The following is a 12,162-nucleotide window of genomic DNA, read 5'->3' as shown; positions in this document are numbered from 1 at the left end:
TTTGGTCTGTGCCTGACATGTTTGCAATACCTGTAATATACAATCTCCAATCAATATGGCACGAATGCTGTATTGCTTTTATTTTATTTAATATATACTCTGTATTTTTAAGCAGCAAGTTGTCTAGGAAACCTTAATAATACTTGGGACCTTTTTACCCAAAAATAAAGTAGCACATTTTATTGGCGTTAGTATCAGCAGTGTCCTGGGTTTCAGTGGGTTGTTTTTTTTTTTAAGTTCTTCTGTAAAATTTTTAAATGAATCTTAAGTAGCATTAAGGGTGTCGAGTTTATGTATTCAGTCCAGTTGAATGGTAATATTTTCAGATATTTAGCCATTCAAACTAAAAGCTTCAGTCCACAAATGCCAATAAACACAAAATAAAGAGATTTTGGTCTCGTTGTTCGCCGAGGATTCTCTGGTTCCATCTGTCTTCTTTCCCAGATATCCGCAACAAAAAGATGCCGGTGCTGTTCTTCGCTAACAAAATTGACCTGCGGGACGCCATGTCTTCTGTCAAGGTCTCGCAGATGTTGTGTTTGGAGAAGATCAAAGACAAACCCTGGCACATCTGGTAATATTATCTGTCAATACATCTGATGAAAGTCCCGATAATCGCCGGAGACGTCGCTGAGTATTTTGAGACATGGAACATTTCAGTCTGTTGTCTTGAGGGAGGCGCACTTGGATTAAAGTGACTGAAACCGAGCCAAGTCCCGTCACATCTCCCATCTGCAACATTTTGTGCTCCCTGAGTTGGAGCTCGAAGTCTTTAACAGAGACAATAAATTGATGAAACGTATTTACACGCTGGTTACCTCCCAGCTCTGCGTATTTCGCTTTTCAAGGACTCGTAGGTTAAATGTAACTGAGCCGCAGCGACGCGCGGTTACTGGAAAGCCCGGCTCCTTTTTATACGTGCGCTTTCCACCTTGTTTACTCTTTAGCCAGATGGGAGACTGATGGATTAAGAGCTAGACCGCTTCGACATCCAGGATCCAAGAAAAGTCACCAGAAAATGAGTGTGTGTGTGCCACAAGCAGATTAACTCCCCCAACATCTTTCTTGGTTGTTTTTTTTTTCAGCGCCAGCAACGCTATAAAAGGAGAGGGCCTGCAGGAAGGGCTGGACTGGCTTCAAGGTATCGCGTCTCATTTATGCATTTCATGAAATTCAAATATAGTTACTGTCTGCAACCTGTGAACCGCCGCCACTAAGGTGTTGTTGTTGTTGTTTTTTTCATACCTGTAGAACAAATGGCACAGTAAGTATCCTTGTACCCATGGCAACATGTGAGGCGATCGTCGTGGTAGGCTGTATCTCGGCGTCTCTCTGGGTGGGATTTAGGTTTTATTGGAGGTCAAATCAATCAATATTTTGGACCGTAATCGAGACGAGAAAAAATAAATCATATATTCAAATTACTGAACCTCCCCGACAGAATTAAATCCTCTCCAGAAAGGGCTTTTGTGTTACATCTACTATATATTCTACTGTTATTCATGACTTCGTCTTGCGTTGTCTAAATGTGATGTTTCCTCCCCAACACTGCTCCGTGACCGCCACGGTCACGTTTTCTTTCATGAAACGTCACATTTTGTATCCAAACCTTTAGTGCGTAGTTAAAAATGAAAATTTAAGATCCTACAGAAAATCAAACGTGTTTTGTTTTTCTTCTTCTTCTTCTTCTGCCAGATCATATAACAATGAACACATGAACGACTGAACCTGAACCTGTGAGCGTGGACGGAGAGATGCGGTAAACTGGATCTCACTCACCACTCAAAAAGTGTTCGTCACACTTGATGTTGTAGGCCTTAAACTTCAACGTTAAATAGTAGTATGTGCGTGCTACACTTTTAAGACCATACTGAACTTGGGGGGAAAAAGGAAAAAAAAATCAGAATGGTACAATTTGTATGCGAGTACTTGTGTAAAGTGTTTATTTAGAGCGCCCCCTGGTGGATCTCCTCGTTACACACCGTTAGGTACACGTGAAAGCGGTCTGAACTCAAAGTACCTTCTCGTATTGTGTCTACACGGCAACGCTGAAACGTTTTTATTTTTATTTGACGCATCTTTTTTTTTTTATTCTACGACACACGCTTTATTCATTTACATCCATTGGAACTATTTTTGAACATGACGTCGGTGCTGAACATTGTACGATCGGGAGGTGAATAAAAGTTTGTTACGGAACGTGTGTACGCTTTGGTTTGTAAGTGATCGATCGCACAACGATGCCTGAAAAGAAAAAGAAAAAGAAATAAAGACAAATTCAAACTGAAAATATCACTTTAATAAATTATACAAAAACAATGTACCAATTCAATCACAACTATATTTACAGAGTTCAATGAGAATAAATAATGTGTCACATAAATATTGTCCCTATTAATGAATAAATATTAAATACTGTTAATAAAATGTTAACATCCAAAATGGTTGAAGAACAAGATTCCGTTTTCAAAAACGTTTCTATAATTAACCACACTAAGTATTTAAACAGCTCTATTTTGAACTTTTAATGGAGTCTTAATTCCAACTTTCTCTGAAATGAAGCCGACCGTGAGACCACTCCCCGTGTTCACGTCCGTCTTCACCTCCTGCTCGTTCTTCCTCCCGTTGTAAAGGCCGTCCCCCTCTTTCATTCCGTTCATCATTTAACCCCCTTCATTATTGACGCGTGTCCCTCCCCGTCTCTTCCTCTGCTCCTCCACGTCTTCACCTGATTCCTATTTGAGGACCATGTGGAGGAATTTAGTGTGGAAGCGAGCGCTGGAGTCCAGGAGGATGCACAGCGTCTGGAACGTCTCCCTGTCTTCAAAGTGGTTCCCTGGAAACGGATAACGGCAGCGCTGACTTTTTTTCTTTTTTGAAATGTCACTTTAAATATGCATCGCTGGTTCCGTTTTCAGGAGTGTAAAATTACTGCATTTAAAAAAAAAAAAGACGCGACCCGAGAAGAGAAACGTCACCGTTGACGACCGACAGACGCGCAAAGTGAGACGAGGGTCACGAGTGAGAAGTGGTTCAGCTCGGATCACAATTCAAAAGAACCAGACGTCTACGGGACACAAATTTCATAACTAAAATGTGAAGCGTGTGAGTAGCGGCGGAGACGTCACTACAATCACTGGCTGTTTTTTTTTTTATTTTTTTATTATTATTATTAATGCTATTTTTCCCCCAATCTTTTTGTCCCATTTCAGGTCACATGAGATCTTAAAACTGGCCGATTCGTTCGTATAAACACATTAGCAGAGACTTCAACTGCATAATTAACGAGACCCTCGACTTTGTTTTGTTGGCCGTGAGCACGAATAAGGACGAACATCGAACGGTTGGATGCAATCAAGAGACAAATTCAGGCTCAGCTCCGGGAGGCTGCCGACCTCACCTGCTATAGAAAACTCGTATAACTCCCTGGTGACTCCTGAAAACATGTTCTCCAGCTCCTGGATGAAGCAGAACTTCTCCGGAGCTGTGCTGAAGACTTTGCAGATCTGCTGCACCAACTTCACGGCCCAGCTCATGTGATAGCCGTCCTTCTCGCACACCTGAGGGTGAAGCCGCGGAGAACACAAAACCGCTCAGGGAGAACTTTCCTCAGTACAAATGTTGCGAAAGCTTTAATTACTTTACAGATTTCATTTATGAAAACAATTAGGGTCGAGTCGCGAGCTCCTGTTAGTGCACGGCGGTTCACCGAAATATTTGCTGCGTCTGCTTTTTCCTGCGATGACGAATCAAAATGACCCAGGACGATCGGTCAGAGACGCTTTCAGACTAAACCATAGGAATAAAACTAAATCCAGTCGGGAAATGATCCCGTTCCTGATGATATTAACCAGATTTTTGTTTTGTTTATTGGCTGAAAAGTTTGAAGTGACATCCGCTGTGGCTCCCGTTACGAGGAAGTTACAAAATAACTAACCAAAACCGGCACCGCGGAAAGCACCGGTGGCTCCTCGCGCCTTTTATTCAACTTGCTCAAACTCTGTTCTCTGCCTTCTGTCTCGCGAATGTGCAGTCAAGACTCGGCTGAGGATAAAATAACTCACCAGTATGATGTAGACGATGAGTCTTGAGATCTCGTGGAGTCGTCCGTTGAGGGCCTTGCTGGCCAGAACCGTGTAGCAGAAACTGCTGCCGCACAGCACCAAAAGACGAGCCACGTTCTCCACATGCCACGGTTGGGGGATGACTGGAGACGGCGAGAAGAACAACAACACTCGACTGCTATCAGTTCCGTTGACCAACATTCGTTTTAATAGACTAAAGTTTTTAAATGAGGGTCGGGGGCTTCTAAAAAAAAAAAAAAAAAAAATACGCCCCTTTTCCATTACCGGTACCGACCCGCTTTATTTGGTTTCCGTCAGGTGAACGTTGTGGACATGCCGAGCCGATACAAAAAAAAATAAATAAAATGATGCAAAAAAAAAAAACCTGAGTGATGAGTGATCATAAAGAATCCTCCCACAGTGCTCGACCCGGGACGGTCTGCACAAACTGGCCGTTGTTAACCAGCCCGAGCCACTAAAGGGGACGCAGTTTGTTTTTTTTATTCACTGGACGACTCGACTAAAGGAAACCCGGAAACCAGGCTGTGGTGAGGCGTGACGCAGACGTTCCTCTGTTTGGTTTCCCGCCAAAGGATCCAGTAAGGTTGACCTCACCGCAGTAGTAACGCGGCCGCCTTAAGGGGAAACCATCTGCAGCAGAAAACACCGTCCATGAAGGAACCCCGGTACCAAAAGCGAGTGGAGGATCGGCGGTGCCGGCAGTGGAGAAGTCCTTACGAAGACGTTACCTGACGCAACGAGTCCTGTGACTGAAGGTCCTTCTGGTCGGCTACCGTCCAGAAAAACAAAGCTTCGGTAAAGAGACTTTTCTCTGCGCTCAGGTTTCATCACCCGGAACTCTTTTCACCCGGCGTGCGCGCAACACAAACAAACGTAGACGTAAGATACCAATGAGCTCCTCCAGGATCGCCAGCATGGAGTCGGTGGTGCAGCCTTTGACATCTTGTTCGCTGAAAAGCATGAGGATGGCCTTGGCCAGGTCCCACAGAGCGCCGTGAGGAAGCCCCCTCTGCACAAAGTCCTGCCAGCCCAGGGTGCCTGTAGGGAGGAGAGCACATAATGTCACAATGGGGGGGGGGGGGGGGGGGGGGGGGGGAAACACACACAAAAAAACAGGCTGAACATCTAACAAACCAAACTGTAGCATTAAGCATGAGCCAGTTTATTTGGGTCTCACTGCGTGACTACATTTTTAGCTTGCTTTGCTTTTAACTGGGCCGACGGTCCTACACCCTGCGTTTGAAATCAAATTTCCAACATATTAAAAGTCATAACCTGAATTATCGACCGCAGCGAGAAGTCCCTCTTTCGCAGGCAGGAAATGCAGAAAGCAATTTATCTCGGGTTCAAACCGAAAGAAACCTGTCATTTACTAAACTGCTCGCTGCAGCAGAGGATTCATGTTTTTTTGTTTTTTTGGGGGGGGGGGGGGGGGGCAGCACAGCGGGAACGAACCGGGAAACCACTTTTCAACGGGAGCGGAAGTCCCTCGCGGACGCGGCGCGTATGCAAGAAGGGAACTCACCCTCGGGCAGCAGAGGTCCGTAGAGGACGAACAGGAAGTGGGCCTGGCTGACCATGGGCCAAGGGTTGAGGAGCTGGGTTAGCCAGAACTGACCCTCCAGCTGGTTCGGCCACGGGTCCAACAGAACCTGACGACAGAAGAGCCGAAGCTGCAGCTCCTGGTACCACCTCACTCCTGTCGCACACAAACGCACAAACGGCTTCACGCGTTGCTTTTCAACCTGTTAAGACGTTCGAAAAGCCCCGAAGCCTTTAAAGCACTTAAACCTTGATGGATTACTATTATACCAACAAACGGTCCGCAGACTGATGTACGAGAATAATGTCTGGCGTTGTCATCTTTTTATTTGTAATCTTGTTATTTGTAATCTTTTTTATTTGTAATCTTTTTATTTGTAATCTTGTTATTTGTAATCTTTTTATTTGTAATCTTTTTTTATTTGTAATCTTTTTATTTGTAATCTTGTTATTTGTAATCTTGTTATTTGTAATCTTGTTATTTGTAATCTTTTTATTTGTAATCTTTTTTATTTGTAATCTTGTTATTTGTAATCTTGTTATTTGTAATCTTTTTATTTGTAATCTTTTTTATTTGTAATCTTTTTATTTGTAATCTTGTTATTTGTAATCTTTTTATTTGTAATCTTTTTTTATTTGTAATCTTTTTATTTGTAATCTTTTTTATTTGTAATTTTTGTATTTGTAATATTTTTTATTTGTAATGTTTTTATTTGTAATCTTTTTATTTGTAATGATTTTCATGTTGGTGCGCTGCTGTGTGCGAGAAGCAGCGTAACTTCGTCATGCAGCAGCACAAAGTACTCTAATTACACACATTACAACGCTCCCCTAAAAATACACTGACTTTAGACATCTGGCTTCCAGCTGCATGTGGACGACGTGTAAATTTGCCGTCTGAACAATGTGGGAAAATTATACCTGTCGGTCTGAAACTAGCAAAGGTAATTGCGACGCGGCTTTCACAGAAAGAACGGCGTCCTCCATGATGGATCATTCTGCTATTACATTTCTTCTTTGTCCTCTTCTACGCTCAGGAGCCTTTTCGCTGTCACACACACACACACACACACACACACACACACACACCTGGCTTTGCGGTGATTACTGCTTCAATTTTCGGCAGTAGGTTTGTGATGTCACACAGGAAGTTGAAGACTCTGTGGCACTCCAGCTCGTCCCACCCGGCGATCAGTGTCTGTGAAGTCATCAGCGCAACATCCCTTAATGTTTGTTTTTTAGTTCCTTTATTTTGTAATTTCATATTTTACCGCTGAAATGTTTTTAAAGCACCAGGTGAAACAAAGATTATTTCGACCTTGATTTACTGTCATCGCAGTGTTGCTTGAAAGTTTGTGAACCCTTTTGATTTTCCCACATTTCTGCATAAATACGACCAAAGACATCATCAAATTTTTGCCAGAAGTCTCAAAAGTAGATAAAGGGAAACTAATTTTAAAAAAAAAATTTAAAAAAAATGAAATAAAAATATTATTACATTTCATTTAGCTGACGCTTTTATCCAAAGCAACTTACAATAAGTGCATTTCAACCATGAGGGTACAAAACCCAGAACAACAGGAATCAAGAAAATACTATTTCTTCAAGAAAGCCAAACGACAAAGTTCTATCAGTAAGTGCCATTTTAAGCGCTACTAAAGTTCTACTGTTCAAGGTAAAGTCGGAAGAGGTGTGTTTTTAGTTTGCGGCGGAAGATGTACAGAGTTTCTGCTGTCCTGATGTCGATGGGGAGCTCATTCCACCATTTAGGAGCCAGGACAGAAAACAGCTGTGATTTTGTAGTGTTTAGCCCAGTGAGGGAGCAACAAGCCAATTGGTAGAATATTATACTTGGTCATTTATTAATTGAGGAAAATGGTCCAATATTACATGTTTTAGGTATTATTTATGCAGAATTTGTACAAAATCCGAAAGGATTCTCAAACCTTCAAGCACCTCTGTAAGTATTTCAGGTTGTTTTTTTTATCAGTACCTGGTGATTCACCTGTGGAGGCTGTAACAACACTCACCTGGAGGAAGACGCCGTAGGTGGAGAAACCAATGCAGTCATGAGAAAGACACTGTTCCAACATGAAGCAAGGAATCTGAAATCAGTCGCACAATTTTAGAATTTTTTTTTTTTTTTTAGTATCAGTGGATATTTGGATGAATCAATATTATTTTTTCCAATAACAACAATACTGCAGTGATTCTTGTGAAACATTTGTAATATAATATAAATATACAGAATCGGACCACCGTGGTTCACTATTTGAACTATTTTACCCGCTGGACAAAAAAAAAAAACGTATTTAATTTTCAAAAGATGGCGTGCAGTTTAAAGTTACATCAAATCTATAAAATTGTGTACCTTTTTATAATTGTTGCACAGTATATGGAAAAATATCACAAATGTGATTTTGTATTGCTCCATAGTTCAAAATATGCGAAATTAACTTAACGATCGGTAACCACAGAACAGAACCCCAAATGTTCTCTGCATCACAACAATCAAACATCACTACTGTACCGGTGGTTGACCTTTCACCTGTCCCTTCTTACCTGTGAAATCTTGCTGAAGATAAATTTTAACCTTTCCTTTGTGGGTAGCAACAGGGTGCACCTCTTGAACAACAAACCTGAGACATCAAACACAAAAAGCACATCGTCAAAGTTACGTAATACAACCTGTTTACTGATCATTTAAATATATGTTAAAGTGCGGGGGAGGTTTTGAGGAATCCGCTTGCTGCAGGTCGGCAGGTTGTCGGGGACAGTTTGGTCTTATAGATCAGTGAGCCATACTAAAAAAAATTAATAAAAATGAATTACCGAGGTCTCTGTAGTGTCCAACAGAAGATCTCTGTTCAACGCAGGTGGAGTGATGAAAGCTGTGGATGATGGTTTTATTCTTCCAGGTCTGAGTGGAGATGTAGTCCAGAACGTATCTCGTGATTTCCTTAGATACCATGCTGAACACACTGATCTCCAGCACTGACACACACACACACACATCAAAACCAATAAAACAAAACAATATTAGGACTTAAAAAAAAACATAGTTTTCTTTACCAAATGTAACAGTACCTGTTAAATAATATTAAATGTCTTAAAAGAACTTGTAATGTAACACTAGTATTAGTATTAATAATCTAATGATTTCATATTTAATAATATACTCATCAGAGGGAGCAAAACAGTACTTTTACTTTAATTATTTAACTACATTTAGCCGCTAATGCTGATGTACTTTTACTGGAGTAGGATTATAAATGCAGGACTTTTACTTGTAACAGAGTATTTTTTTATATATTACTGTATTGGTCCTTTTACTTGTAACAGAGTATTTTTCATATATTACTGTATTGGTTCTTTTACTTGTAACAGAGTATTTTTTTTATATATTACTGTATTGGTTCTTTTACTTGTAACAGAGTATTTTTTTATATATATATTACTGTATTGGTTCTTTTACTTGTAACAGAGTATTTTTCATATATTACTGTATTGGTTCTTTTACTTGTAACAGTATTTTTCATATATTACTGTATTGGTTCTTTTACTTGTAACAGAGTATTTTTTCATATATTACTGTATTGGTTCTTTTACTTGTAACAGAGTATTTTTTCATATATTACTGTATTGGTTCTTTTACTTGTAACAGAGTATTTTTTTATATATTACTGTATTGGTCCTTTTACTTGTAACAGAGTATTTTTCATATATTGCTGTATTGGTTCTTTTACTTGTAACAGAGTATTTTTCATATATTGCTGTATTGGTTCTTTTACTTGTGACAGAGTATTTTTCATATATTGCTGTATTGGTTCTTTTACTTGTGACAGAGTATTTTTCATATATTGCTGTATTGGTTCTTTTACTTGTAACAGAGTATTTTTCATATATTGCTGTATTGGTTCTTTTACTTGTAACAGAGTATTTTTTTTATATATTGCTGTATTGGTTCTTTTACTTGTAACAGAGTATTTTTTTTTTTATATATTACTGTATTGGTTCTTTTACTTGTAACAGAGTATTTTTTATATATTGCTGTATTGGTTCTTTTACTTGTAACAGAGTATTTTTTTTATATATTGCTGTATTGGTTCTTTTACTTGTAACAGAGTATTTTTTATATATTACTGTATTGGTTCTTTTACTTGTAACAGAGTATTTTTTATATATTGCTGTATTGGTTCTTTTACTTGTGTAACGGATCTGAATACTTCTTCCACTGCTGGTTGTGGTCCAGGCTCAGTCCCACTCACCGGACAGTTTATCCAGGATCATGTCCAACACCTCTGCCGGGACTCTGTGGAAGAAGTTGGTGCCGGTGGTTCGGGCCTGAAGGCGGGTCACGATGGTTCCGGCCTGAAAACGACCGGTCCTCTTGCCACGCCGGGATTTGTGCGTCACTGTGTACTTTCCCATTTTTCTGGAGGTTTTCCTGACCATTGTCATCGCCTGTTTACTGACTGTATTCAAACAGATGAAGCAAATTTGTCATGTAAATAAAAAATATTTAAAAAAAAATAAATAAAAATAAAAACTCAAGCTAACCGAGCTCCGATGCTGCTGTTCGTCTGGAGACCAGCAGCTCTCCATTACATTACATTACGTCACATTACATTATATTAGCTCCACGAAAGCTAACCACAGCTAGCCTACCGCGCTCGCGAAACTCCTGACAAACTCGATTTGAAGTCGGTAGATTTGGAGGTTAATCCGACATTGACACGCGGAACTGACGAGACTACAAAAACTAAAGTCACAACAACATCTTACCAGCGGAATTAGAAACGTCAACATCAAAAAGCCAGAAGGAGAAAGCAAGAGTCCCACCGAGCTGGTGAGTTGATGTCGCTTCAGGGGACGACGGCGCGAAAACTGTCTTCATGTTCGCCGCGAGGAGAGTAAACACACGCGGCGTCCCGAGAGCACGCTGCCCACGAGTGTTTACAATGTCACTGAAGGTCATTTAAAAAGCCACAAAGTGTTCGGAAGGATTATTGTGGCTAATGTGCAGACGTATTTATTTACTGCCACAAACGAAGTACAAAGAGAACGAGTTCACTAAATAATGTAATAATTCAATAATGTAAGCCTAAATTTTTTTTATTTTTTTTTTTAAATACCAATATATTGTGTCTCAAATATCAAGTAAGTAACTCGTCGGTGGTGGAGGAAGTATTCAGATCCTTTTTCTTTAGGAAAGAAATACAGCGATGTAAAAAAAAAAAAAAAATAAAAAATACTCCATTACGAACAGAAATCCTAAAGGAGAAATTCTACTGTGCAGCCAAATGTAGTAAAAGTATTAAAGTAATACTACTGGTTTATATTATTATATATATGACGTCATGAAATTATTAATAGTGGAGCACCAGTGTGTAAGCAGCATGTTGCAGTTGGAGCTGCTGCAGGTGGAGCTGGTTTAAACTGCTTTATGTCTCATTTTACATGTATATACATGTCAGGCGTCCTCAGGTGATTACTGAGAGTGGAAAGAAAAACAAAACAAGTTCAGATCCACAAGTCTGTTTTCAGTTTTTGGACTTTGTCTCCAGTCTTGGATGTTGGATCATTTGAACATTTCCTCAAATGAAACCATGTGAGAACTTTAGAGTAAAAATGTTAGTATTTGGTGGAGCGGTTAACAACTCAGACATCTAAAACCTGACTCAGAGTACACACTGCTTTTTGTTAGAAGCCAAAAAGATGAATAAAAAACACACAAAAAAACAATTGAAAATACTCAAGTACAAGTAGCTCAACATTTATTACCAGTAAAGTACTTGAGTAAATGCATTTAATTCTGACATGTAAGAGCAGGATAAACAAAGGTGGCTGCTCTACATTTCATAGTGGTCCTACAAACGTGCATGCTTGGTCACTGTTACCATGACACTAGATTAAACTGAGTCATCATTAATAAATCAATTCAACGTGTGCTTTTCTTGCTGTGAAAAGTCAAAATGCCTCCCGGGGTAACGGTATATTATGTGAATGGCCCTATAAAACAACTATACACACACACAATGGTTTTCTGTTATTTTGGATGATTACTGAAAGGCTTCTTTCATCTATTACCGCTGCCAAGATACTCATGGCTTTAATCTATTCTGTTTGGTGACCTTAGGTAGTCCTCTGACTTCAGATGACCTCAACCTGAGCCTAATTAGCCAGGATGACCAAAATGCCTTTGCATGGGCCTTTTAGATTGGTTAGTTTATTTTAATCTCGAGTGTTATGTAAATTTGGATATATATATATAGCATTGTCAGGGTATGTGTAGTACAGAAAAGAGTGCAGCTTGTCAGCCCTCTAAAGACTTAAAAAGAGTTAACTGTACTACACAACCGTCGTGGTTGTGCTACCCTCTAGCACTGTGAGAAACCAGCCAGCTATGCTCAGCTACTAATCACAGGATTATTCTACTTAACTAAGACTATTAAGTGTTCCACATTCAAATGGCGTCTCCCACAGGCAGACCTTGGAGAGGATCATCCCCTTGCTATAGACATCTGACAGGGAG

The 12,162-nt window shown here is 39.9% G+C and overlaps 2 protein-coding genes across 2 annotated transcripts in view; one reads left to right on the top strand and one right to left on the bottom strand.

The window, feature by feature from the left end:
- The window catches only part of LOC138201634 (ADP-ribosylation factor-like protein 6), a 3,020-nt gene extending 1,294 nt beyond the window's left edge, over window positions 1-1,726 (top strand). Inside the window, exons 6-9 of the mRNA XM_069155252.1 lie at window positions 445-574; window positions 1,086-1,141; window positions 1,252-1,264; window positions 1,696-1,726. Of these exons, the coding sequence (XP_069011353.1) occupies window positions 445-574; window positions 1,086-1,141; window positions 1,252-1,264; window positions 1,696-1,726 (230 nt within the window). The remainder of the gene's footprint in view (window positions 1-444; window positions 575-1,085; window positions 1,142-1,251; window positions 1,265-1,695) is intronic.
- A 1,009-nt stretch (window positions 1,727-2,735) lies between these two features.
- LOC138200740 (F-box only protein 47-like) lies at window positions 2,736-10,088 on the bottom strand. Its single transcript, XM_069153612.1, has 10 exons — window positions 9,896-10,088; window positions 8,460-8,621; window positions 8,190-8,266; window positions 7,658-7,732; window positions 6,717-6,825; window positions 5,611-5,784; window positions 4,974-5,123; window positions 4,065-4,207; window positions 3,401-3,560; window positions 2,736-2,836 (listed from the first exon to the last, which is right to left on the bottom strand). The coding sequence occupies exons 1-10, from the start codon at window positions 10,086-10,088 to the stop codon at window positions 2,736-2,738; spliced, it is 1,344 nt and encodes a 447-aa protein (XP_069009713.1).
- Window positions 10,089-12,162: the final 2,074 nt, after the last annotated feature.

Source organism: Embiotoca jacksoni, unplaced genomic scaffold, assembly GCF_022577435.1.
Source record: "Embiotoca jacksoni isolate LCO1_2020_lvr unplaced genomic scaffold, fEmbJac1.0.p SCAF_2, whole genome shotgun sequence".
NCBI classification, from domain to species: Eukaryota; Metazoa; Chordata; class Actinopteri; family Embiotocidae; genus Embiotoca; species Embiotoca jacksoni.
The sequence above is the reverse complement of the archived record's forward strand: the minus strand, read 5'-3'. Positions and strand labels throughout refer to the sequence as shown.